The following is a 25,973-nucleotide window of genomic DNA, read 5'->3' as shown; positions in this document are numbered from 1 at the left end:
TAATATTAAAAATTAATTAAAAATATTAAAATCTTATCTCGTAAAATAATAAAAAATATTAATATTAATAGAAATTTTATAATTTAAAATTTTTATTGTTAATATGAAAATAATGAAAAAAAAATATATATATATATATATATATATTATGAAATCCATCGTTGACTGGTGGTGGTAGCTAGTGGTAGTAGTTAGTGATAAATGATGACCGGTGGTAGTGATTATAATGATTAATAAATTAAAAATATAGATCTATAAAGTTTGTCAATTTTCGAAAAATATTTTTCTCTCTCGAAAATGAGAAATTATTTTCCTTAAAAAATGACTTAATTTTTCTTTGATCAAAAAAATATTTTCCATTAACTTATTTTCCTAAACACCCTAAATAACGGAAATTGTGGAAAATATTTTCCTATGAGTCATTTTAGGAAAACAAACGGAGATTGAGATATAGAAAAATGAACCTATCAACACTTGCTGTGACAAGTTCTAAACTTAAATTACTCATATATAATTACAATTAACAAAAAAAATTAACTATTTAGTTTCTAAATTTTAATTGAATTACTATTTGTTTAATTAGGTTCTCAGTATAAGAAAAATGTATAATAAATTATGGGAAAAGTTAGTCATCAAAATAACATAGAGTATTTTGTATTAGTGATAATTAATTTTGATTAAATTAAATTTTTAAAAATATATAATTTGGGTAGAAAGAGAAAAAAATAAAAAAAAAATGATGGGGACAATTCGAGGTTTTTAAAATAAACATGACAAACTAAAATTCTTAGTTTCTAATTTAGTGGGTTGAAAAATACAGTGTTTTTAGAGATTTAAAATTCAGTAGATATAATTAAAATTGAAACAAAATAGCAATATAAAAAGAATAATAAGTTTAAATATTCAATATTAAATTTTAAAAGAAATATACAAAATAAAAATTTTGAAATGTACTATAATATAGATAATAAATAAATATAAATATTAAATTTTGGATATTACTAAATTTATAATATTAATATTAAAAATTTAGTAAATTTTTTTAGCTAATAAAAGCTTGCCAAATGAAAATTTAATATTTAATATTTGTAAATTACATATTGTAACAAGTGCATTTTTCCTATCCTAAAAAAGTAAATTTTATGAATTTTCAAAAAAAAAATCAAATTTATAAAAAATATTTTTGATGTTAGGAAATAGTTTAATTTTGTATTTTTTTTTTTTTTAAGGGAATTGATTTTGTTGTTCGTAGCGAAAGTGCGAAACAATAAAAGCCCAAATGGCCGAGTCCAAGGTCTCGTAGTGAGTGAGTTCAACTCGCCTATACGTAGGTTTAATTTAAGCCCACATGACGTGCCACATTCTTTATTCGGGTTCGTCCACGTCATAATCCATGCACACCCGACGATTCTTTACTACGGGAAATACCAAGCCTGTCCTTCCTTTCATCTTTGCGGATTGCCTACTATTCGCAACGAAAGAAGAAACCCTTCAGCTTCCAATTCCGAACCTCAGCTTCGGGTCCAGTTCAAACTCCCTTCTTTCTTTTCCTCTGTTTTTTTAAAAAACAATTCCTTGTAGTTCACTAATCGCGAAGTCTGCGTTTTACCAGGTATATATTGTCAAAGTTTGAGCTACAGATTCTAGTGTTTATGGATCGTAATCAGGGATTATTGCGTTAATTTTCAGATTATTAATTTGGATACTTGTTGGATTATTTATTATTTATTATTATTAATTTCCTGGTAAATTCAGATACAATGCTGTGATTAATAGAGATCGCTATTGCACAGAGTCCACGATTGGTAATGCAGACATTTTGATCCAGCTCAATTATCAAAATAAAAGGTTTGTGTTACTTTAATTAGTAATTATCCTTTCTAATGAATGTAGCTTGCTCTAACAGTGTAATTGAATTTGAATTTAGTGCATTTGAATTTGAATTTGAGCTTGATTCTGATTGAGTTGAATTTATGATTTTCGAAATCGATTTATAATTCCCTTTTATTTTTTGGGGGTTTTGAGCAGCTGTGTTTTGTGTTCTTGAGCCGCACCCATGGCACAGAGTAATTGGGAAGCAGATAAAATGTATGTTATGCTTCTTTTTGTTTTTTATGTTGTGCTTGTTCTAATCTTATTTATTTGTAATGGGGAAGTGTTCAATTTTGTTGTTTTTGATTCGTGTGCAGGCTTGATGTGTACATATATGATTATTTGGTGAAGAAGAAATTGCATGCCACTGCAAAGTCTTTTATGACTGAAGGGAAAGTAGCCCCAGATCCAGTAGGTAAATTTTCTTTTGATCAGATTTTTTTCTTTTTTGAACAGAATCCGGTTGGTAAATTAAACATTTGGAGAATGTTAGTTTTACTCACTTTCTGAGACATCTTACAGGAAAGTAGTTTATGACATATTTGATATCCAAACAATAACATGATTTTAAAATTATTGACTTGATTAATTGACAACAGTAACTTTGCTTCTGAATGAAATTTGAAAATTGGATTCTCTTTTTTAATATGGTTTGGCTTTAGTTGGCTAAATTTGATGAGTATTGTATGGCTAAATTTAATAGTGTGTAAATGTATTTGAGAATTTTGAGAGAGAGCCTTTAGATGAGTATTGTATACAAATTTGCTATTGAATGTAGCAATTGATGCTCCTGGAGGATTCCTATTCGAATGGTGGTCTGTCTTCTGGGATATTTTTATTGCGAGGACAAACGAGAAGCATTCAGAAGCTGCTGCAGCATATATAGAGGTGTCATCTGATTTTTCTGTTGCATTTTTTCTGATCATTTATATTATGTTAACTCTGTTTTTTTTATTTATTTAGCTCTGTTCTGATCTTGACATATAGGCACAACAAATCAAAGTAAAGGAGCAACATCAGCTGCAATTGCATCATTTGCAGCTGATGCGTCAAGCTCAGTTGCAACGTGGAGGTCCTAATAATCCAACTCTGGGCAGTCCAGTAAATGCTATTGGTTCTGAAGGAATGCTTGGGCAACCAAATGCTAGTGCAATGGCAGCAAAAATGTATGAGGACCGCCTGAAACATTCTAATCCAATGGATTCTGAAACATCACAGCCACTGCTTGATGCTAGGATGTGTCTACTAAAACCAGCAACCAATCATCCTGGGTTAGTTTGATCATGAACTTTATCAACAATTCTGTCCCTTGCTTTCGTGCGGGCTAACTTTTTTCGTACTGACACAGCCAGTTGGTCCAAGGAAATTCTGGGAGCATTTCTGCAGCACTGCAGCAAATCCAGGCACAAACTCAACAGACTACCGTAACTACTTGGACAAGATATTCATTCATTTACTGCTACTTTTCACATCCTGCTTACTTTTGCTTCTTTATATGATTGGTAATTGATTTGTATCTGCAGGACATCAAAAGTGAAGTGAACTTGGGTACAGCTCAGAGATCTTTGCCTACAGACGCATCTTCAATTTATGGGCACGGAATCATGCAGTCCAAACCTGGAACAGGAAATACTGGTAAATACATGGTCCTTAACTGAAGAATAAAAATTTAAAATGAGGATATGCACAAAGGCTGTTATAAAGAAACATTGAGTAAAGTGACTTGCACTCCTATTCCTACTCTCTGCTTGCTTGGTTTTCAACCATTAATCCATTAACTCATCATAATTGTTCAACCATGTTTAGAGGCTACATCTCACTTGACTAAGATCTTGGTGTTCTTCATTTTTACTTCGCTAAACTAATCAATACTGTAATGTGGAATATGGATTCTATCTGTTCTACACTTATTTCAGACTTATAAATAAACAAGGGATATTGTCCCAACACCTACTGCTCTAGGATTACAATACAAGGACATGGCAGTTTGCTCCTTCGTACTTGTGTTGAATTGAGAAAACACAATATATGCAATATATGAAAACTAGGTCTCTCAATGATGGGATTTCCAATATCGCTTCCACTCCTAGTAAAAGTAGAAAATGGTAAGAAGCTTTATGTTTGATGGAGATTATAGATTTGCTGAGTCACTTTAAAAGAGAGGGTTTGTGGGATTTGGGGGAGAACACTGAAGAGAGATGAAGTTCGTACCTCTCATACTTGCACATAACTTTGTCTGCCTAATTTTTTATTAGTCACGTCAAAGTGCTGATCCTGATTCCCAAAATAATACTTGTTATATTTCCTTATTTTATAGGCAAAGCTTGGAAGTGTGGTTATTAAACTTAGAACTGGCCAGGTTGGTCAGATACTTGGCCTCCCTGCCAACTAGACTGAATTGCCTAATAGGCCTGTTTGCAGTCAATCCTGATGAACCATCTGGATCACTAAATACTGGTTTTACCTAATGGTTTTATTGAATCCAGGTGGGTTCTCCCACTCCACTTTGCTTGTGTGATGGATACACTTGCTTTTGTTGGTTTTGGAAGAGAGTTGGAATGACAAGGTTCGAGACAGTAGGGCAGAATTAGGAAGAGATCTGATAAGGATAGCAAAATCAAAATATGGATCTGATTTTGGGAATAATAATGATAAATGTGATTGAAATGGTGAGAGAGTAGAGACATACAGAAGGGGAAAGAGAGTAAAAGGAGAATTTGTTGGGTTGATTGCAGTGTAACAGAAACGTTGGTTTGAGATTTTATTGTTTTATAATTTATACAGAAGAAAGAAGTTGTGTGTGCTTGCAGATCTGAGAAGAAAACAAGAAGTTGCTCAAATATGCCTTAGAGAATGGTTTAGAGGCTGGCTCCTAATTTTGTTTTCTACTTACTTAATGAGTAAGGTTGCTTCACGAACATCATACGCAGATTGGAGCAGTTGTCGTTTCTTGATTTGCAATACCTGGAATTTTTTCTCCATTACCTTTTCCAATTCAATTTTTGTTCCTTAATTTTTCAGGAATGAGCCCTGGAGTTGGCAGTCTTCCATTAAAAGGGTGGCCCTTAACTGTAAGTTTTAAGTTCAAACTCATTTATCTCTGAATATTCTTTTTTTTTTTTTTTTCATAACCAAGGGTGTTATGTTATTGTACAGGGGATTGATCAAATTAGACCAAGTTTGGGAGCCCAAGTTCAGAGGCCTCTTTTAGGTGGAAGTCAATTTCAGCTTTTGCCGCAGCAACAGCAACAGTACTTGGCTCAGGTTCAAGCACAAGGCAACCTTGCTAATTCACCAATCTATGGGGATATGGATCCACGAAAGTTTAGGGGATTGCCAAGAGGTGCATTGCAAGCCAAAGATGGCCAACCAAATGGAAATGATGGATCTATTGGTTCTCCAATGCAATCAACTTCATCCAAGGTAAGACTTTCTTCTTGAAACCATTGGAAATGTCATAGTCTTTATGATTCCTCTATCAGATTATAAATTGAGTTATTTGAGTTAAGTGCTCAATTGCTCATGGTACTTTTTTTTTTTTAAAAAAAAAAAAAAGCAGATGAATGTGCCACAGATGCAACAATCATCCTCTCAACAACCAGATCCTTTGCAATCGCAGCAAGTGCAGGTTCTGTCCACTTAAATTTACACAAAGACATGGACCCCTTTTTTTTTTCATAAGAACTTTCCAAGTTACTTGAAGTTTTCATGCTTTTGCTTTCTTGCTGCACATATCTAAGAACTTCTGCATTAACTATTGGTGACAAGATCTCTTTTTTGAGTCTATTAGAAAATTAGTTATTGATGCTTGCTTGTTTATGATCTAACAGAATAATCGGAAAAGGAAAGGTCCTTCATCTTCTGGACCTGCTAATAGTACTGGTACAGGAAACACTGTGGGCCCTTCTCCTAATTCTCAGCCATCAACTCCGTCAACTCATACTCCTGGTGATGGAATTTCCACAGCTGGCAATTTACAGCATGTCAATAGCATGTCGAAAGGCATGATGATGTACGGTGCTGATGGAACAGGAGCTCTTGCATCATCAACAAATCAGCTGGTATATACTCCTGACCTAAAGATTTGAAGTGGGTATTTGCAATCTGCACAGCTTAGAACCCCAAAAGATCCCAATGTCTGCTTATGCCAGCTTATATAATTGAAGCTTTAGTACTCACAGAATTATGTTCCTTTGTAGATAGCTTGAACTAAAGGTAGTCAATAGGACTTGAAAGTTTATTGACTAATGAAGCTGGACAATCATCTAAAAATTGAAATTTCTAAGTACAATTCTTCAAGCTTTCTCTTTCAAAGTTATTTTCGAAAATTTTTTTTCTTATGATTTATCAAGAGACCAATATATGGTTAGCCTTCTATTGAAAATGGTATTGTGTTATCAATAAGGTGCTTGTATCCCCATTGCTTCGAACCATTGGCTTGCTAATAACAGTGATTGTCTGATGGACCTGAAACTGGGTGTAGCCTGGATTGATATATTAATGCATCAAGTCCCAGTGTGCTTTTACCATCGTACTTACATTAAATACCCCTCAGAATTACCACCCAAGTTTCCTCTTCATAAGTCAGTTTTAATGTCAGCTTCTAATTTTGTATCTGAATGCAGGAAGACATTGAACATTTTGGAGATGTTGGCTCCTTGGATGATAATGTTGAATCTTTTCTCTCACATGATGATGGAGATGGAAGGGATTTGTTTAGCACATTGAAAAGGAATACTTCTGAACATGCTGCAGAAGCTTCCAAGGGTTAGCTGTATTTCAGTCTTCTTCCAATGTACTTCTTGTTCAAATATGACCATAATAATGTCCATGTTCCCTCCATCTCAGGTTTCTCCTTCAATGAAGTTGGTTCTATACGTAAAAGCAATGGAAAAGTTGTTTGCTGTCATTTCTCTACAGATGGAAAGTTGTTGGCCAGTGCTGGACATGACAAGAAGGTATTATGGATTGACAAGGAATTAATTTTATGTTGAAAATTATACTGAATTTGGTAAAATTGCTTCCATCAATTTGAAATGTATGTTGTAGATTGAATAAGAAGCTCTGCTATGTGGAGAGACGTAGGAGTTCATAGCGGCCTTCCAATAATTAATGTAAACATTCGGAGTAGTATCTTTTGATGCTATTATCGTTATCCATTTATTTTGTTAGATCGACTGCTTTTTGTTTGCTCTAGTCACACTCAGCTGCTTAAATAGATAATCCAAGTTGCTTGTAAAACCAATTTCCACATACTACAGCATAATTGAGTAGAATATGAAGTGCAGACAATGTAATTTATGTCATTACTTATCAATTATTTACCAACTTAAGAGCTTTAGGTACTTTAACTGCTCCAATTAACTGATCAACTTTTGAATTTGCTGTTGTGGTACTTTAAAAGTTAGAGTGAATTGAAGATACTTGACTTGTAAAACTGAAAAACGTGACATGTATTTGAATATGAGATGATGTGGATGCATATGTTTTAATGTCAGTAGGTTGTTATTTGGAACATGGAAACTCTGCAAACTGAATGCACTCCTGAAGAACACAACCACATAATTACAGATGTTCGTTTCAGACCAAATACAACTCAGCTGGCAACATCTTCATTTGATACAAGCATTCGACTCTGGAATGCTGCAGAAGTAAATTTTCCATCTCTATTGCCTGCCTATGGAATAGTCATTCATCTTTCTATCTTTACAAGCTGCAGATGCAAGACATATTATGTGGGAGCCTTCAATTTATTATTTGCATTTTCTTTCCTAACTTCTGTGTTTTTGCTTAGTCCTGAGCAGTTTTCTCCCACGCAAAAATTATGTTATCGCATCTAGTTATCTAAAATGTCTTACAGAATGTTGTTTTGACGACATTTGTCTCGCCTTTTTTTTAAATGTAAGTTATATTTAGTGTACTTGTAGAGCATTAAATTGTTTCATGGAGTCAACCGAGATATTTTAAGTATGATGCTAAGTATTTTTCTGAAATTATATCTCTATTTATCCTGTAGATTATTTGGATTTATGATGGTTTGACAAATATAAGTGGCAGAATATGATTATTCACGTTATGTCTTACTGCCTAGATATAACTCAATTTAGATTCTAGAGGTTGTCTTTTATCATGTAGAATTTCTATTTCACTTCCTGTTGGTTATGTATCATGCACAAGCTTTTTTTTTTTTTTTCTTATTAAGTTTTTCTTTATGTTTAAACCCTTTAAATGCTGTATATCCTATAATATGCTGAATTTATAAAACAATACAAGATCTTTTGTTGCATTTGAAAGATCTGAAAGCAGTTATTGTCAATTATGTTGTGTTTAAACACCAGAATTAGTTGCATTTTTTGTCCACATAAAACAGGCTCTAAATGCAACTTACTATTATTCTTGCAGCCAAGATATTCCTTGCAGACATATGCCGGGCATGCCTCACATGTGATGTCTCTAGACTTCCACCCAAAGAAGAATGATCTTTTCTGTTCTTGCGATGGTAACAATGAGATACGCTTCTGGAATATCAATCAGTATTCTTCCACCCGTATATCCAAGGCTAGCCTTGATACTCTTCTTTGACCTTTATGTTGTCATATTCTTTAGTTCCTAATGAATTTGAATTCTCCTTTCATTCTAAATCCCAATCGTTTGGTGGAGCAGGGGGGTACCGCACAGGTTAGATTTCAGCCAAGGATTGGACATCTACTGGCTGCAGCAGCAGAGAATACTGTGTCCATCTTTGATGTTGAGGCAGATAGACAGACACACTCGTTACAGGTATCGGTCTTAAATTTGAAAATCAAAAGGAAGCAGGAAGTTAAGATTCTCTTTCTTACGTTCTTAACGAAGTAACCTGTTAATGTATTCTCAGGGTCACCCCACTGAGGTACACTCTGTTTGTTGGGATGTAAATGGAGATTACTTGGCATCCGTCAGTCAAGAGTCTGTCCGAGTGTGGTCATTGGCCTCAGGAGAGTGCATTCACGAACTGAGTTCCAGTGGGAACAAGTTCCATTCTTGTGTTTTCCATCCAAGTTACTCCACTCTCTTGGTCATTGGGGGCTATCAGGTAATATTTTTCTTTTCAATCTTTTAAATGGATCAACATTATTGCACTTGTAAGGCCATCCCAGGATAAAGCGATTTCATTTCATTTTAACTATGACAATTTTTGTAGTGACTTTTGATTTATAGGAAAGTTTGTGCTTGCATTTGGGAAACAAAGAACAACTTTTTTGCTTTGACCATACGCAGAATACCATTGATGGAAATTTTTAGAATGGTAGTTTGAATCTTTTACAAATTATATAGAGTGCTAATATTGGTTTTATATTTCTTTTCCTGCCTTATCCCTTTGCCTGTTATTCTCATCAAGTCACTGGAACTCTGGAACATGGCTGAAAACAAATGTATGACAATTCCTGCTCACGAGTGTGTGATATCAGCTTTGGCACAATCACCGCTTACCGGGATGGTAGCCTCTGCAAGTCATGATAAATGCGTGAAGATATGGAAATAAGTGCTGATATAACATGCTTCAAAATTCCCCAGTATCGACTCTAATCTCGGACGCAGAATTTCTCAGAAAAAAAAAATTGAAAAAGGGGTGATAAATGAAAACCCCTCCCATATATATTAATTTTGAATTTCTTCTGACTTCCATTATTTTCTTCTTCTTCTTCATATGTAATAAGGTGGGTTTTGAGTTTCCCTTAGTTTCAAGGTGCAGTTTCAGTGTGTTGCATTTATGGGATTAAACACTCAAAAGGTACAGAATATTTTTACTTTGGAAATATGCTTTTGTTTTTAGATACTAAATTTATTATAAGGTATTTGCATACATATGTAAAAGCACTTGGATACAAAAATTTTGATGGAACATTTTGTATTTATTATATTATATGCACCTCAACTGGTAAGTCTTTTGAATCATAAAAGTTCTGTATTGAAATTTATATATGTGTGTGTGTGTGTGTGTGTGTGTTTGTGTCTCAGAGTGCTAATGTTAGGCGCTCATTGATGGTGAATGGCAAACAAATCTACAGCTTTTCTTTTATTTTATTTTTTTTATTTCTTTTAAAATTGAAAGTCTGTAAAATTTGAAGTTGGCAGCAACTGAAGTCTGGAGACTGATTTCTATTTCCTATTGAGTGTGTTTTGGACCCTTGCTCAACTGAAATTTGGGCCTGTATACTAAAATCTGAATGAAATGTCATCAATCCTTTTTTTTTTTTTTGGTTTTTTTCTCCTTCAATTAGAATATTGAATATAAGCTTTTTAGAAAATCTCCCATTGTTTTATTTTATTTTTTTATTATTGTCCATCAATATAGTTTAATCTGAATTGTTTAATCAATTTCGTATATATATATATATATATTATTTTTATTTCCTTTTATTCATATTCCTAGGCAAATCCGTGCTAATATCATAAAATCATAAATAATACCAGGCAAGTTTTTTTGAAAAAAACGATAATTTTGATTCAATTTAAGAGAGTTTGAGAGATATTAATTGTAATTTTTATTTGATTGAGATGATTGGATAAGCAAATGGCGGTGATATGCATTGAAATTGAACCATTCTGTTTTCTTTAGAAAACAACCCATTGGCCACTGTAAATAAATATACTACTAATATGTGAAAATAGGGATTAGTGAAAAAAACAGAAACCACGTGCAGTTGCTCACGTGTGGATGTGCCGTATGTTGAATTTCACTCGACGGAAAACCGAAAACGTTGCCGAGTGCATGAACGACATGTTGTTTGTTAAGCAGCCACCTGTTTCTTTCTTTTCACGCCATTGTCAGAAAATATTATTCCTTTCTTTTACCATTTGGCAAAGGCAAACTATCCGTTGGTTAGGCGGCCAAGGGTTCATGTGATTCGTTTTTTGTATCATGCGTAATTTGAAAGGGAATACCCATATTCCGTATTTATACTTTAAATAATTATTTAATTTTTAACCTACTCTCCAAAAAAAAAAAAAATTATTTACTTGTTTATTGTATAAGCATAAAAATACTATAACATTCTTTTAGTAATTAAATAGAAAAGTATGAATAATTAATTATATGATATATGAGACTTTTAAACTCTTAATTTAGACAGTATTTTAGTATCTAAAATTAAAATTTTCAACATTTATGAGTTTTATATTAATATTCAATTAAAATAAATATAGTTTGCATCGAACAAGACAAGTATTTTGTAGTTTTGTAATTTAAGTTCAACAGAGTTTTAGTTTTTATCAAATACTAATTTTTTTTTAAAGTAAAAATAAGAAAAAAAAAACTAATTTGTTATTGTTAATCTCATGCCCATTTGATGGAAATGGGCACTATGTTGTCTAAATGGGGATTAGCGAAGAAATTTAGGATCCGTTTATTTCCGTAAAATAATTTATAGGAAAATATTTTTCATAATTTTTCGTTATTTGGGGCGCTCAGAAAAATAAGTCAACGGAAAATATTTTTTGGTCAAAGGAAAATTAAGTCAATTTTTAAGAAAAAAAACTTCTCATTTTTAGCAAATCTTATAAATCTATATTTTTTAATTTATTAATCATTATAGTCACTACCACCGGCACCATCTACCACCAACCACCACCACCGGCCACTAGCGGCTTTTATAATTTAAATTTTTTTTACATTCTTTTCATATTTAATAATAAAATTTTTAAATTATAAATCTTCTATTATTTTTAATATTTTTATGGTTCTATGAGATAAAAACTTTAATAATTTTAAATAATCTTCAATATTACAACCAAATAATGAAAAATAAATCATTTAAAAAATATTTTTCAACAAGTTATTTTACGGAAATAAATGGAGGCTCGTAGACAAATTAACCAAAGCCATTTGCTCACGTGCGTGGGTTTTACTTTTTAAAATTATGTACATAGATAAATACACGAAATAAGTTGCTTTACTAATACTCCTATGTTATCTCTGCCACAATATTATTGTAAAATAAATAGATTCCTCCAATCTACGTAGAAAATAAAATTATATTATTTAAATTTATTCAAAATAATTAATTATTTTAGCAGCCGTTAACAACTGTTAAACGGAATAACATTTCATAATTTATTTTCTCAAACTCTAAACACTAACATATAACCAAATACTATAAATTATCCTGTCTATCTCAAAAAATAAATCATTTAAATTTCTTGTACAATGGTTAAAAAAACAATTGATTCTCCTATGTTATAAAAAAATTAAAGGTAATTTGACTAAATTATTCTTTATTTCAAAATCAATAGTTATTTGTAAAAGTATTTATTGTATCTAATATAAATAAGGATAACATTGAAAAAACACCATACATTATTTCTTAAAATACTCAAAACGACTTATATTTTGAGACAGAGGAAATATTATTGCTTAATTATTTAGATTTAAAATTTTATTTTAAATGCATGTTTTTACATTGAAAATGAGAATGATACTGAAATAAAACTCTTTAAATATAATTTCATCCACATATTAAATGAATTAAATAAAAATAAAATCTGAATTTCTCAATTCATATAAAAGAAAGAAAATCAATCAAAGGAAATACAGTTCTTCTCCGTATAGTCTTTACTAAATTAATTTTGACCTGTTTATATTTAAAATTATAAGATTATAAATATTCAAAATGCCAGGCAATTAGAGGAGCATACACGCTCATAGAGGGCGCGTTCAACAGTAATTATTCCCTAGGGTTGTGATGCAGCGTCGGGCGCTAGTTTTTCCCTTGTGTTTTTAATAATAAAAAAAAAAGGGAAAAAAGAAAAAAGTGGGCCAGGGAGAAGGAATCCGTGAAAATGGAGGGAAAGCCCATCATTGGCTTATTTGCATTAACACGTTTGGCTTTCTCTTTCGTACGGACATATAAAAAGCCTGTGCTCTTTGAATTCGAGGTGTTCTTTTACTTTTAATTAATTTTAAAAGTAATTATTCTTTTTAATAAAATTTTAATAATTACTTTTGCATGACCAAATTTACAATTTTACAGAACTAGTTTTAATTTTTCAATCGGTTAAATAAAAAAAAATAATCACACTACTTTTTTAAAAATAATTTTAATTTTTTATTAATTAAATTACAAATATACAAGTAAGGTCACAAAATAGAATTTTATGTGTTTTTAAATTAATATAACCAAATAGGATTGGAAATAAATTGACTAATTTTAACATTATCTTTATCTATGAAAAGACAAACTTTTTATTTTTTTCTTTTTTGTCCGAACAAGACAAAGTTAGTTTCAGAGTTGTGTTTTTCTCACTTCATGCTTCATACATGGTTTCATTCCCTTTTATTTTTTATTTTTTAATTTTAAACTTCAAAAATCAAATCCAAGAAATCATGCACTCTTTTAGTATTCGAAGAATATTCAATAGACTTAAATTCTTGGGTGTTTGGACTTTTTCAGTACACTTTACTTGTGTTTGGATTAAAGAGAAAATGAAAAAAAAAAAAAAAGGAATACAAATAAAGAGAAAATAGTAAAATAAAAGTTTATTTTTGTTTTTTTTTTCCTTTTTGAAGGATAAAACCTATACTTGACCCTGTTTAAAATTTGCAAATTTATAATTTACTTACACGTAAATTTATAATTGTAAAATTTTTTATTTTTTTCCTTTTTTTAAAAGCATGCATGATTATTATATGTATATAAAACTTTTCATATGTAAAAATACTTAAAGAAAAGGCTAGACACTTAAACATAGTCGATTAGTTGTGGTTGATTGATATTTTATTTATACGAAAAATTAAAGATATCATGTTCGAGACATTTCGACCATTTATATCTCATAATATTTTTTTAGTCTATTGACCTCTTAATGAGTAAAAAAGTAATTATAAATTGAATGAAGAATATAAAAATTTTTTTATTTATTGCTTAAATTTTTTACATTTTAAAAAATTGAGATTTTAGATTGATTTTAATGAAAATTTTCAATTAAGAGACTAATTTAATTAATTTTTAGATTGATTCAGAAATAAATAATAAGAAAAGTCAGTAATCTAATTAATGCACTTATTTTAATAAAAATAAGTCAAATTAATTAGTCTCTGGATTCAAAATACTTATTAAAATTAATTTTGAAGTAAATAATATATCACAATTAAATTTTGAAGATAAATTAAACATTTTTATGTTATTTTTTTATTTTCAATTCAATAATTACGGCAGGCGCGTGCGTTTGGGTCCCCTAAGGATAGGATGAGAGCCAGCCCAGCCCTATTAGATTCTCCGTGTCGCCAAAGAAAGGATTAGATTAGTGGGCTTGAGCGTGTATTAGTTTAAATCAGTGGCGCGTGCCCTACCTGCTCCTAACTGTGGCAGATGACGTGGCATTTTCCTATCTCCAAGACCAAGAGGAAGAGGATATGCTTGTCAGAAACGTTTCGAAGAAAGATTCCTTTCATTTTAGGCGTATTCTCATTTGTTCTTCCCGTTTCGTCAATCATTATGTTCCTATTCTTTTTTCCAATCTATTTTCTTCCGATTCAGCATTCCATGTATCCGTTACATTCAAATATTTACTACCGATTAGCAAAGAAAAATTAGTTTAAATTTTCACTAATATTTGATTTTTTTTTATTTACACCATGTGTCTCAAATCTATTTAGCTAAGTCAAATTTTATTCATGTCTCATCAAGCTCGTAAGAAAGAAATGCTCGTATTTAAGATTTTTACCATCCAATCGAACATTCCATTGATCTCTTATTTAATAGCCATAAATCATTTACATATCAAACTAAATTGATAATTTTTACTTTAATATTAATAATGATAAATTCAAATTTTAATATGGTATTTTATTACCTAATTACCATTTTAATGTCTCAAGTAATTAATTGTATATGACGCGGTATCATAATAGTTTGTATATATATATATTTTTAATGAGATAAAACCATAATCATTTACATGACAAATTTGGATATTTGAATAACAAATGTATATAATTAAAATTAATTATGAATATCCCTAATTTAGCTAATATAATTTTGTAAGTTATTAATTACCTTTCCACTTATTTCAATATCTCAATATATGACGCGATATTATAATTGTTTATATTTTTTTAATGAGATAAAATCGCAATTATTTACATGATAAATTTAGAGATTTGAGTGACAAATTTGGAGATTTGAATAACAAATATATGTAATTAAAATTAATTATGAATATTCCTAATTTAGATGATATAATTTTGTAAGTTATTAATTATCTTTCCACATATTTCAATATCTCCAGTAATTAATTATATATATGACGCGGTATTATAATTGTTTAGATTTTTTTTTAAATGGAATAAAAGTCATAATTATTTACATGACAAATTTGGATATTTGAGTAACAAATATACATAATTAAAAAATAATTATGAATGTCCCTAAATTAGATAATATAGTTTCGTAAGTTGTTAATGACCTTTCCATTTTAATGTGCATATATAGATACTGAGTTGTCTACTTTCCTCTTTTTTTCTAAAAAAAAAACAAAATTTAGTTAATACATATCATTTTAAAATTATAAAACATATAAAGCAATTAGTTCGAGAAAAATCCAAAAAATCACCGTAAGAATTTACTGTGAACAGAAAGGTAAAACAAACTTTAATCACCCATTGGTGGGTTCAAAAAGTAAAGAATCCATGCATGAATATTCTCTGTATTTGCACCGAAATTGATAATGTTAATTTGTCCATTTTTAACAAATACATAGAACGTATAAAAAGAGATTCAAAGAAAGCAACAAAAAACAACCAAGTTTATCATCTTATTTTGTTTTATTTTATTTTTTTTGCATTTGCCTTGTTTGGTGGTTCGACTCGCCTATACGAATAGAATACTGATTTTATAAATAAAATTTATTTAAAAATGGAGTCCATTTTTATTTATTCAATAATTTATCGTTAAAAATAAACTGTATTTTTAGTTAATTTTACTCGTAAAATCTGAGTTTGAAAGCGAAATCAGCGTTGTTGAAAATATTTAATCTAAATATTATTTGTTTAATTTAGAGATATGTGAAAAAAAGTAATTTATGTAAAATGAAAAAAAAGTTTGAAATTGGTAAATGTTGCATTTAATTACATAATTACAAAAAGAATCTTTCATATAATTTTAAATTTATAATTTTAATTTATTATCAATTAAAATATAAAGGAACTCAAAGGGCCATAGGAATTTAGCTTTTTAAAGTAACGTTGTTTGTTGTACGACTGAATATTCACATTTAAACCATCTAATATGTAAATTTTCTCCTTTTCAAAGAAAAATGTGAAATTTTCTTTTCTTCTTGTTTAATTGTTAATTATATTTGATAAATAAATATAATGACGTCATATTGACTGGATATTTGGGGATCTAAACCTAGAAAGCAGAAAGGGCCTTTTCAGGTAGCAAAAATTCTGTATTCAGCAGGATGAAAAAGAAAAGTTTTATTAATTTTTTTACCTTTTTTTAATTTAAAACCAATTATGAGGTCTGCTTTTGCATTAACCCACAAAAGATTTTAACCATTTGAAGAAGAGCCTTGAGTGTTCTCTTTCTTGGAAGCTAAGTTTATGGCTTTCTGAAGAATTTTTCACTTTTGCCCCAAATAAAAATTTAATAACATCTCAGTCACACACAAAAAAAAAAAAAAAAAAAAAAAAAAAGAGATTATGTGCAGAACAGACTGCACAGAGAGAGTGGGAGACACTTACCAAACAGAGACACAACCCTCTTTGAACATTGCCTAGTCTCTATTCATGCCTCATTTTTACCGTGCAATTTTTTTATTTATGTCATTTAAATCAAATCAAAAATTGAAACGTAATTAAATTACTTAAATTATAATAAAAAATAATTTATTAAATTACTGTTTACCTCGTTTAATTACTTCAATCACAGCAATTCTACTAGAATTTAAGTTTTAAAAAAAAGGTGATAACATGTGTTTTAGGAAATTTTTAGAAAATAATTATTTTGCTTAATAAAAACAAGGGTGTATTCAAAAAATTAATTAACAATTCTTACTATTTTGAAAAACATACATAATTTTGGATGAAAAAACGACGGATAAAAGTCGTTAGAACGAGCAAATTACTTTAACGTTTAATACAATATATAGAAATTAGATATTCAATATTTTTAGCTTGATTATATAAATCATGTTTACATATATTTTTCTGAAAAAATAAAATTGAAGGTCCAAAAAAATTAATGAGTTCCCGATTTGATATACTGTGACAAAGATAAAATTGAAATTGAAGTGACAAAAAAACATAATGCAGAGAGAAAGTGGGGGACACTAGCCAAATACTGAGACAGAAGGCCCTTTTAATACTGCTCAGTCCCTATTCATGCCTGAATTTAACCCAGCAATCTGCCATGCAACTAAAAGAGATAGATATTATTCCCTTTCTTAGTATAAAATTATTCTAAAATTGATTTTTTTAAAAAAAATTAATTCTTCATTTCCAATTTAAATAGTAGTTTAATTATTAATTTTTTGTATGTTTAGAGCTATAAACCATTAGAGTTTGAATTTAATTAAACTAATCTTATTAATTAGTCAAATTCAAGTTCAAAGTTTAATAAATAAACTCTAGTTAAACTTTTTTAATTTCATTAATCAGTTTGAAGTCCAACATGGAGCAGCTTATGATTAATTAGTGGTCTTAATTATTTCAAAATTTAAAAATTAAAATGGAAATAATATTCAAAAATTTAAAAGCACGAAGAATTGAAAAAGATTAGAAATTCAAATAAATAAATAGAAAAATCATTAAAAATGAATATATGTTTTAAAAAATTTTAATGAGGGACTACGTGTAGCTCACAAATTTTTTTTTCTTAGAATTCATTTAAAATGATTTTTTAAAATAAAGTTATTGAAACTTAAAATTACTATTAAGTTAAATTATTCAATCAAAAGGAATTAATTTTTTAGTAATTAAAATTTTTAAAAATTTTTTGTCATAATAAAAAAATAATGTAAATAATAATAAATTCACCACGAATTAGAACAATATAGTATTAACGACCGTCTGAGGATTACGGAAGCGAGTCGCTGTCAGCGAAAAAAACAGTGAAAAAGCGCGTGTCGTACAATTTCTCAGCAGAAGGGTAGGGGTGGCGACCTGAACAAAGAAAAATATAAAAGTGAAACGTAAAATAATCAAAAAGCACTTTCCACCTGGCCACTTGGAAAGGGTATCCAATGACTTGGCCGTCTTATTCGGTTTTTTATATCTCGGCTTCTTCTGCTCATATCGCGATAAAATTAGCTTGTTTGTGTGGATTGTAAATAAATTACACTATATAAAGTTATTTTTTATTTATTATTTTAAGAAAAATAACTCCGTAAAATTACAAAAATAAGTTTTAATTATTTTGGCCTTCACTTAATAGAGTATAACCAATAAACAAATTATAACATTCTTTAATTACCATTATTGGGAAGTTCTAATTAATTAATTCTATTCAATAGAATCATATAAATTATTTATTTTTAAAATGTAATGCTAATATATGAGAATGATTAATTGTAAAATAAATATCAATCATGCAAGATAGAAGTAATTAAAATAAATAGAGAAACCTAAATTCAGTCCAAATATAAATATCTTGTAGATCTAAGTACAACATCGGTTACAAAAATAAAATCAATGGAGCTTCGAATAGATTATCATTCATAAAATAAATTTGTCGTATTCTCAAATTTTATCGGTTATTAACTATATTTGTTCGAAATACAATCCACAATTGCGGCATCAAATCGTATTAAAAGAGCTTGATAAGAAGGCAAATTTAATGATACTTTTAATAAAAAAAAATGAAGAAAGCAAACATGAAAAAAAAAAAAAAACAATTGAAAATAAAGAGAGAAATAGATGTGAAATCGATGAATAAAACGTTGATATTTTGTTTTATTTGTTGTTGTCCATCATGAAATGGTATTAATGCCAGTCAAGAGGTATTTTTAGGTTTTAGTTCGAAACTTGTTTTACTTGCATGAATCTGAAAAAATTGAGTTAAGAGTAATCGGATGAAATGGGTATATCAAGTTAGTTCACTTTTTTGTTAGCTGTTTACATTGAAGATTTTTAGTTAATTGATTTTATTCAGTACAATTATGTATATTAGTAATACTTAAAATGCAATGATGCAAGATAGAAGTTCAAAGAAATATAAAATAAAAGTTGGAGCAAGAAATAATACCTTTGTAGATCTAAGTGTAAGGTCCGTTGTAGAGAAAAAGACACAAGAATTAGTACTTCCAAATCTTATTTCTTAAATGAATGGAGCTTTTAGCAGATTCTCATTCGGCATAAAAGAGAAGTGACTTATTCAATTCTCAGATCTTTTCCACTGTCTTTGTTTCAAATGTGATTCATATAGATTGTAGTTTTATAATTTATTAAAATAACTTGATAAGAGGGAAGAGATTAATGACTTGTTTGATAAAAAGCGTAAGAAAACGGCTATAAATGAAAACAAAACAATTGAAAATAGAGAGAAGAATAGATGTGAAAAGTGGCAACAATGCCACCCAAGAGCCTTCTTTAAGCTTTAGGGCTAAACCTATTTCATTTATATGAATTCGATAAATTCGGGTCAAACCAGTGTATCGGATAATCCAAATTTTTATTGATTGAAAATAGAGAGAAGAATAAATGTGAAAAGTGACAACAATGTCATCCAAGAGCCTTCTTTAACTTCTAGGGCAAAACCTATTTTATTTATATGAATCCAATAAATTCGGGTCAAAAGAAATATCATAAAATGGGTGTATCAGATAGTCCAAATTTTTATTAATTGACCCAAATTGAAAATTTTAACTAATTAATTATATTTAATTGAATCATATAGATTAACAATATATGATGATAATAGATAAAAATCATTAAATTAGATGTTAAATAAGTTAAATTTTGATGTACAATTAATTATATTAAATTATATATATAAAAATTCAAAGGATTAAATAAATGATATTATATAGCTAATTAACAATTAAACAAGCAAAACTATAAGAAAATTGTAGAAAAAAATGATTATAATCTACAAGCAAATATTATATAGCTAATTAACAATTAAACAAGCAAAACTTCAATTTTTATAAGAAAATTGCAAGTTTGAATTTTGAAAAGATTGGTAAAATTTATAAAGAAATTGAAAGAATATTCCTCTTATGTAATTTATCTTCGAGGTCATTGGGCATTGATGATATATATTCCATGAATTTGCTAAATTTCTTTGTTGAAGGAAATAGAAAAGACTATAACCCATCGAATCGAATTGAGAGATTTCACCATAATTCAATTCTATTGTTTTAAAAGAGAGAAAATCTCACCTTAAAATGAGATTTTTCAACTCCATCATTTTTATTGATAACATAATTTAAATTATTTAATTTTATTTCAAAAATATCATATAAATCCACGAATTATGTTTTTTCAACTAAAACGATAAAAAAAGACATTCTATTACATTTACACACATAGATTCTTCATTCTATAGATTTTGTAAAATGTATGAATTTCATATTCCATCGACATCAAACGACATTTTAATTTTAATATGATAAAAAATCGAGAATTATAAAAAAATAAGCTAACAATAATTACTAAAGATGCTTTTGATAGAATTTTCTCAAGAAAATCAATCCATCTAAAGCAATATAATTACAAAAAAAATCTAGCATAGGGCAAATACAATGTTGTCCCATAAAAAAAATATTACCAACATAAAGTTGCATATCTTAAATTTATTATTATAGCTCACGAAATTATCCATACATAAATAAAAATTATTACTATTAAAAAAATGGCGAGAGATGAGATGAAAGAAATATAAAATTCTCACGATAAATTGAAGAACTGTCGATTTAGTATAACACCCTGAGGGCCCACAGCGTAAACTTTCTCCTCTTCACTCACAAGTACAAGAATAAATACAGCGTCTCGTCTCATTTCTTCCTTCTTTCAAATCCTCTCTCCTTCCCAACTGCAAAAACAACCTCCCGATTTTCTCTCTCTAAGACTGTCCATGAGAGATAAATGGGCAAATACATGAGGAAGGCAAAAACGACAGGCGAGGTTGCCGTTATGGACCTCTCTCTTGGCGTCCGTACCCGCGCCAAAACCCTAGCTCTTCAACGCCAAGCCAGATTGCCCGCTTCTCCTCCTCAACCACAACCTGCTTCTTCCGCTCCGTCGTCTCCGGGCTCCGCTGGGTACCTCCAGCTACGTAGTCGCCGCCTCGTTAAGCCGCCGACTCTTGTAAATGATTCCAAGCGGCAAAAGCAAAGCCAAAATAAAGAGGCGCAAAACCCTAACCCCAATTCCGGAGTGCGGGTTGGCTCAACGGTTTCTGGAACTGACGGGTCGGGTCAGAAGAATGAAGTGAGTGGAGAAAATAAGGAAGAGGTTCAAGAGAAGAAAAGCGATTGCGAAGAAAACAACAACAATAATGATATTAATGAGAGTAAGGATTTGGGCATTGAGGCTTCGTTTGGGGAAAATGTTTTGGACATTGAAGGTAGAGAGAGGTGGGTGTTCTTTTAGTAATCCTTTTACTTAGTCTGGGTCTTCTTCTGGGACTTTATTTTAGGGTTTTGATTTTCTCTCTGTTTCTGTTTCCCTGGTGGGAAAAGGAAGATTGAGGTTTTCTTTTATTCTCTCCTTTTGGGTCTTGTTAGCCTTTTGTTGTCGGTAAATTGAGGGTGTAATTATAGTTTCGGTATTTTTGGGTTTTGGCTTGCAATATTTTTTAGTGTTTTCTTAAGGGGTTTCGTGATTAGCTTGTTTGTTTGCTTAGAAACAGGAGAGAAAGAGAAGGAAAAGGGAGGCAGATTTTGATTTTATCAACTTGATTATCGTAGGGTGGGGGTTTTAGGGTTTCTCGCAATAGTTTTAAGGATTGCTTTTTGAAGTTTTTTTTAACTTTTTATTCTTGTAAAAATCTCATCAATTCTGAATTGTTCCATTCATCTTCTTAATTTTTTTTTCTCTTCTTATACATAAATTCACGCAACCTTTTGTGATTTTCTTTGTGTGGATTATCCTTTTCTTTTCCTGGAAAAATATATTGAATTGAAAATTTCTGAACCATTAGTGTTGGTGTATCCTATTTCTGTTTTACCCAAAATTCCCCCTGCTTGTGGATTTGATTTTATTCGTTTAGATTTTTAGACCTTAAGGGTCTGTAGCCGACATCCCTCATCCTACGTTTCTTTTTTTATTTTTCCATTTTTTTAAGAGTGCTTAGAAACATCTCCCTGCTGTGTGCTATTTGATTAAGGGAATTTATGGCCTAATCAATCCTTTGTGATATTTTGGGTTTATTTTGCTTTCCAAAAACTGGTTTTCTTTGGTCTTTTGGTGAGAAAGGGGGGAAATGATTCCCCTTGGTTGTATACTGGTTTTGTAATTTCTGTTTTTTTTTTCCCTCTCTTTGCCTTTTCTCCTCTTGTTTTTGCTGTTGTTTTTTTCGAAGTTCTGATGTTTTAAATTGTTTTGCAGGGCAAGTGAATTGTAGTATTGTTTCCTTCTGTAACGCTTTTGTGTTTGGAAATGTTGGAATTAATTTTTTGTTTTGCTTCTGTGGCTTATTTTTTGATCTAGTTGTTGCTTTTCCCCTGTTTGGAAAATATTGAAGTATCATTGCAATCTCTTTTTGGAAATATGGCTGCTTACGTTTCTGATTAAATTGCTTATTCCATTAATTTGGTTGACATTTATAGTATAATTCCAGTTTTCAGGTGCTAAAATGATACTATAACCTTTAGGTTCTCTGTCATGAATACAACTTCATTGTTTAATGATAAGAAATCAAGGTTTTCTTTTGGTGGATGCCTTTGCAAGTTTTTTAATGCTAATGGCATTGCACTTGGTGGTGTCTATTTGAATATAATATACTTAAAGCATAATTGACTTTACTTTTATCTCTATTTGGACATTGCATGATTTGAGGAAAGCTCTTTGCAATGAGTTATACAGCTCATTTTACCTGCTGAGCTATGGAAACTGATTTCCTAAAGTAATTTTATTTGTAATAGTTGTCTGTGTGTATTATTTAAAAAAATTTGAAAAGAATGGAAAAAGTTTTGCTTGGTTCATATCAAAGTGAAAGGAAATTTTTTATTTGATATTGAAAATAAAGGCTTTACCCCTGCTGTTACTGTAGTTGAAGCAAACAAAAAAAAAATCTTGCTGCTTTTTGTAACAAATAGAATTGTAACCCCCTTTTTTAAAAAAAAAAAAAAAGTTGGGGCAATTTTAATTGTGATTATTAGATTTCTTTTGCTGAAATACATATGGATCCTGCATGATGGATGCTGTTGAAGGAATAATAAAAAATGGTTGTAGATGTTCTTAATGAGCTTTTAAAATTAAGTTTTGACTTTTAGATACTGTTCACTAGTTATTATCTTTTTTTCGCTTGGTTATTTTGCCTGAGCTTGGTATTTATTGTCCTTACTGCAAAATTCAGTTGTGTGCTGTGAGATTTGTATCATTGATATATATGATATTGTTTGTCAGATTATTTGATGTGGGTTACCTTGTGTGTGGTCATGCATCATGATTATCGTCTTTGTGGCAGGAGCACTAGGGAATCCACTCCTTGCAGTTTGATAAGGGACCCAGAAACCATAAGAACCCCTGGTTCGACTACTAGACCAACCAGCTCAACTGAAACTCACAGGAGAATACAGAACTCTGCACATAGACATATCCCGACATCGCTGGAAATGGATGAGTTCTTTGCCAGAGCTGAAGAAGAGCAGCAGAGACAATTTATTGAGAAGTAAATCTATTCCTTCAACTTCAGTTCATTATGATTGCCATATTTTGCTTTTAATTTTTGAATTATCTTAGCTGATATTCTCCATCTGCAAACTTGCCGATCATCAGCTAATAGCATTGTGTTTTTTTCTTTTTCGGACAGGTATAACTTTGACCCTGTTAATGACAAGCCACTCCCTGGGCGTTATGAATGGGAGAAACTGGATCCTTAGAAGACGTTAATGTTCCATCAGAACTTCTTTTCCTGCAAATTCTCGGTTGATCTTGAGCTTAGGATTATTTTTGAAATAGCAGGAATTAGTTTTAGTTCTAATGGTGATGGTTTTATTTCCATTTTCCATCACCCCAGCACCCTTTCTTTTTTACCTGTAAAGAAAGAAGTAGGATTATGAAAAATTGTGTAGACTAATGGTCTGTAACATAACAGGGGTTAGAGTTACACAACAAATACAAATCAAAAGTCCTTTGTCTAACAGATCATCTGAGAGGGGAAGGGAAAGATGGTCTTAGGGTTAGGCTTCAGTCAGTTAGGTCAGTCTATCTGGTACAGAAATTTTCTAGATTTCCTTTTTGTACTGTATTTTCCTCCCCTTCTTTGTCTATACTTGTACTGATGGAACTCTTTTGAAAGCCTCTTTGGAATAAATAAGATGACCCATTTCCCCCTCTTCATATTTTGTCTTTTCTACTATCATCTGCCAACTTTTTTGTACTGTTAATTTTTGGTATCTTTTTATTTCTCTCAGCGTGAGACTTTTTTTTTTTTAATCTTTTTTAATACTTAGATGATTCTGCCCATAACCGGTCTTTATCAAAAATTGGTCATAACAGACTAGCTATTTTAACCTTTAATGTAAGAATGGTTGGTGGACGGTGGTAGTTGTGGTAGGGTAGCTTGCATTTCCTTTTGTTTGTTTTGTTGTTCCAAATAATTATTTCCATCCCTAATATTATTGCTCACATTGCAATTTCTTCTCTGCAACTTGCTTTTATGCTCCGTAATTACAAATTTATGCAGGTTGAAGAAGGCTTATATGGAGTTCTTAAATAACTGAAATTCCAGGTTGTGCTGTTAATAGGAGGGACAGGAAAGAACAAGAAATTAAAGGATTTGTTTTGTATAGTCAGATTGGGAAGCTATGGGTCCTCAAATGGGAAATTTTGAAGAAGGGTTTTTATTCATTTCAGAATTGGCTGGCAAAACAAAGTTCAACTGTGAATTTTCTTGTCTTTTAGGGCTTTTTAGGTAGAGACAGAATTGAACGTTACCAGATCTTTGAATTTTGCATAAACAGAGTCGGAAATAGTACATGAAGAAACAAAATTTAGAAAATTATTTTTCCATTCAAGGGTAGAAAAAGATTGATCTATTAGTTGAAATTGGTGAATCTTTTAATGGTTATAGTCATGGCTTTTTTCATTTAAGCTTAGACAAATCTTGTCAAGCGAGTAATGATAGTGATTAAGATATTATAATGGTTTAGTGGAGGTGGGTGTTGTCTAATGTGCATTGGTTGAAACTTTTATAGAGAATCTTCAATTTCCAATGAAGTTATGAAGCTTTTCTTCTTTTTTCTTTTTTGTCAAATCTTGGAATTAGTACTTGCTATCAATATTCAATGCTCATTAATTAATTCCTTGTTTGCCAATTATAGACCTCAACAAGGTACGACCTTGCACACTTGGGTATTGCTTTGATTATTGAGAAAAAAAAAAAAAAATTTTACATTTCACTACATTGCATTAGTTAAAAATCAAACATTTGATTATTATGGTACGGTAAATTTGTCTTCATACGCATAAAGGATGAGTCCCCCATTTTATTTATGAACTTGGGATATTTCTGTTTCTATGAGCTTTGGCTATTTGTTTATTAACTGTTAAACTGTAACAAATAAAAGCACCTGCAGTCATTTCCTTACAAGCATTCAATGTAGTATTAGTCTAATATTGTCTTTTCCTTCATCTACTACAACACCCTTTTGTCAAACTAATGCAATGAAAATAATAATTTATGCTCGTCAATCTCTTTTGTTTCCATTTTGAAGATAATGAATGATTTTATAACTAAAGTGGATTATAAAAATGCTAATTAACTTTAGAGAGAATGGCAGAATTCAATTGCTGAGATGCGTACAAACATGTATTTTTGAAATTTGGTACAAGTGGTCCTACAAAAACTTTTTTGTGCATTGATTATATCTGAGGCCTTTCATTTGTCCAAAAATTATAAATGCAACTTCTAAAATGATGGCATCCCTTAATATATAATTGATAAAGGAGTTCGGGA

At 30.3% G+C, this 25,973-nt stretch overlaps 2 protein-coding genes across 3 annotated transcripts; both read left to right on the top strand.

The window, feature by feature from the left end:
• Positions 1 to 1,444: 1,444 nt before the first annotated feature.
• LUH (LEUNIG-like protein) lies at positions 1,445 to 9,812 on the top strand. Of its 2 annotated transcripts, none has more exons than XM_012215771.4 (19): positions 1,445 to 1,612; positions 1,794 to 1,848; positions 2,029 to 2,088; positions 2,190 to 2,287; positions 2,651 to 2,760; positions 2,860 to 3,143; positions 3,221 to 3,296; positions 3,396 to 3,507; positions 4,894 to 4,943; positions 5,029 to 5,295; positions 5,432 to 5,500; positions 5,703 to 5,933; positions 6,498 to 6,639; positions 6,721 to 6,830; positions 7,374 to 7,523; positions 8,275 to 8,430; positions 8,536 to 8,652; positions 8,747 to 8,944; positions 9,251 to 9,812. In XM_012215771.4, exons 3-19 carry the CDS (start codon positions 2,057 to 2,059, stop codon positions 9,392 to 9,394), a joined length of 2,346 nt encoding a protein of 781 aa, XP_012071161.1. In that variant the 5' UTR covers positions 1,445 to 1,612; positions 1,794 to 1,848; positions 2,029 to 2,056; the 3' UTR covers positions 9,395 to 9,812. The 2 variants fall into 2 exon arrangements, with proteins under 2 accessions (XP_012071161.1, XP_012071160.1); XM_012215770.4 differs by having other exon boundaries at positions 1,756 to 1,848.
• Positions 9,813 to 20,850: 11,038 nt separating this feature from the next.
• LOC105633189 (cyclin-dependent kinase inhibitor 5) lies at positions 20,851 to 24,355 on the top strand. The gene is made up of 3 exons (XM_012215768.4): positions 20,851 to 21,426; positions 23,481 to 23,684; positions 23,826 to 24,355. The coding sequence occupies exons 1-3, from the start codon at positions 20,936 to 20,938 to the stop codon at positions 23,893 to 23,895; spliced, it is 765 nt and encodes a 254-aa protein (XP_012071158.1). The 5' UTR covers positions 20,851 to 20,935; the 3' UTR covers positions 23,896 to 24,355.
• Positions 24,356 to 25,973: the final 1,618 nt, after the last annotated feature.

Source organism: Jatropha curcas, chromosome 7 (genome assembly GCF_041381405.1).
Source record: "Jatropha curcas cultivar XTBG-Jc1 chromosome 7, XTBG_Jcur_1.0, whole genome shotgun sequence".
NCBI classification, from domain to species: domain Eukaryota; kingdom Viridiplantae; phylum Streptophyta; class Magnoliopsida; order Malpighiales; family Euphorbiaceae; genus Jatropha; species Jatropha curcas.
Note: the sequence above shows the minus strand (reverse complement) of the source record. Positions and strands in the feature narration are given on the sequence as shown.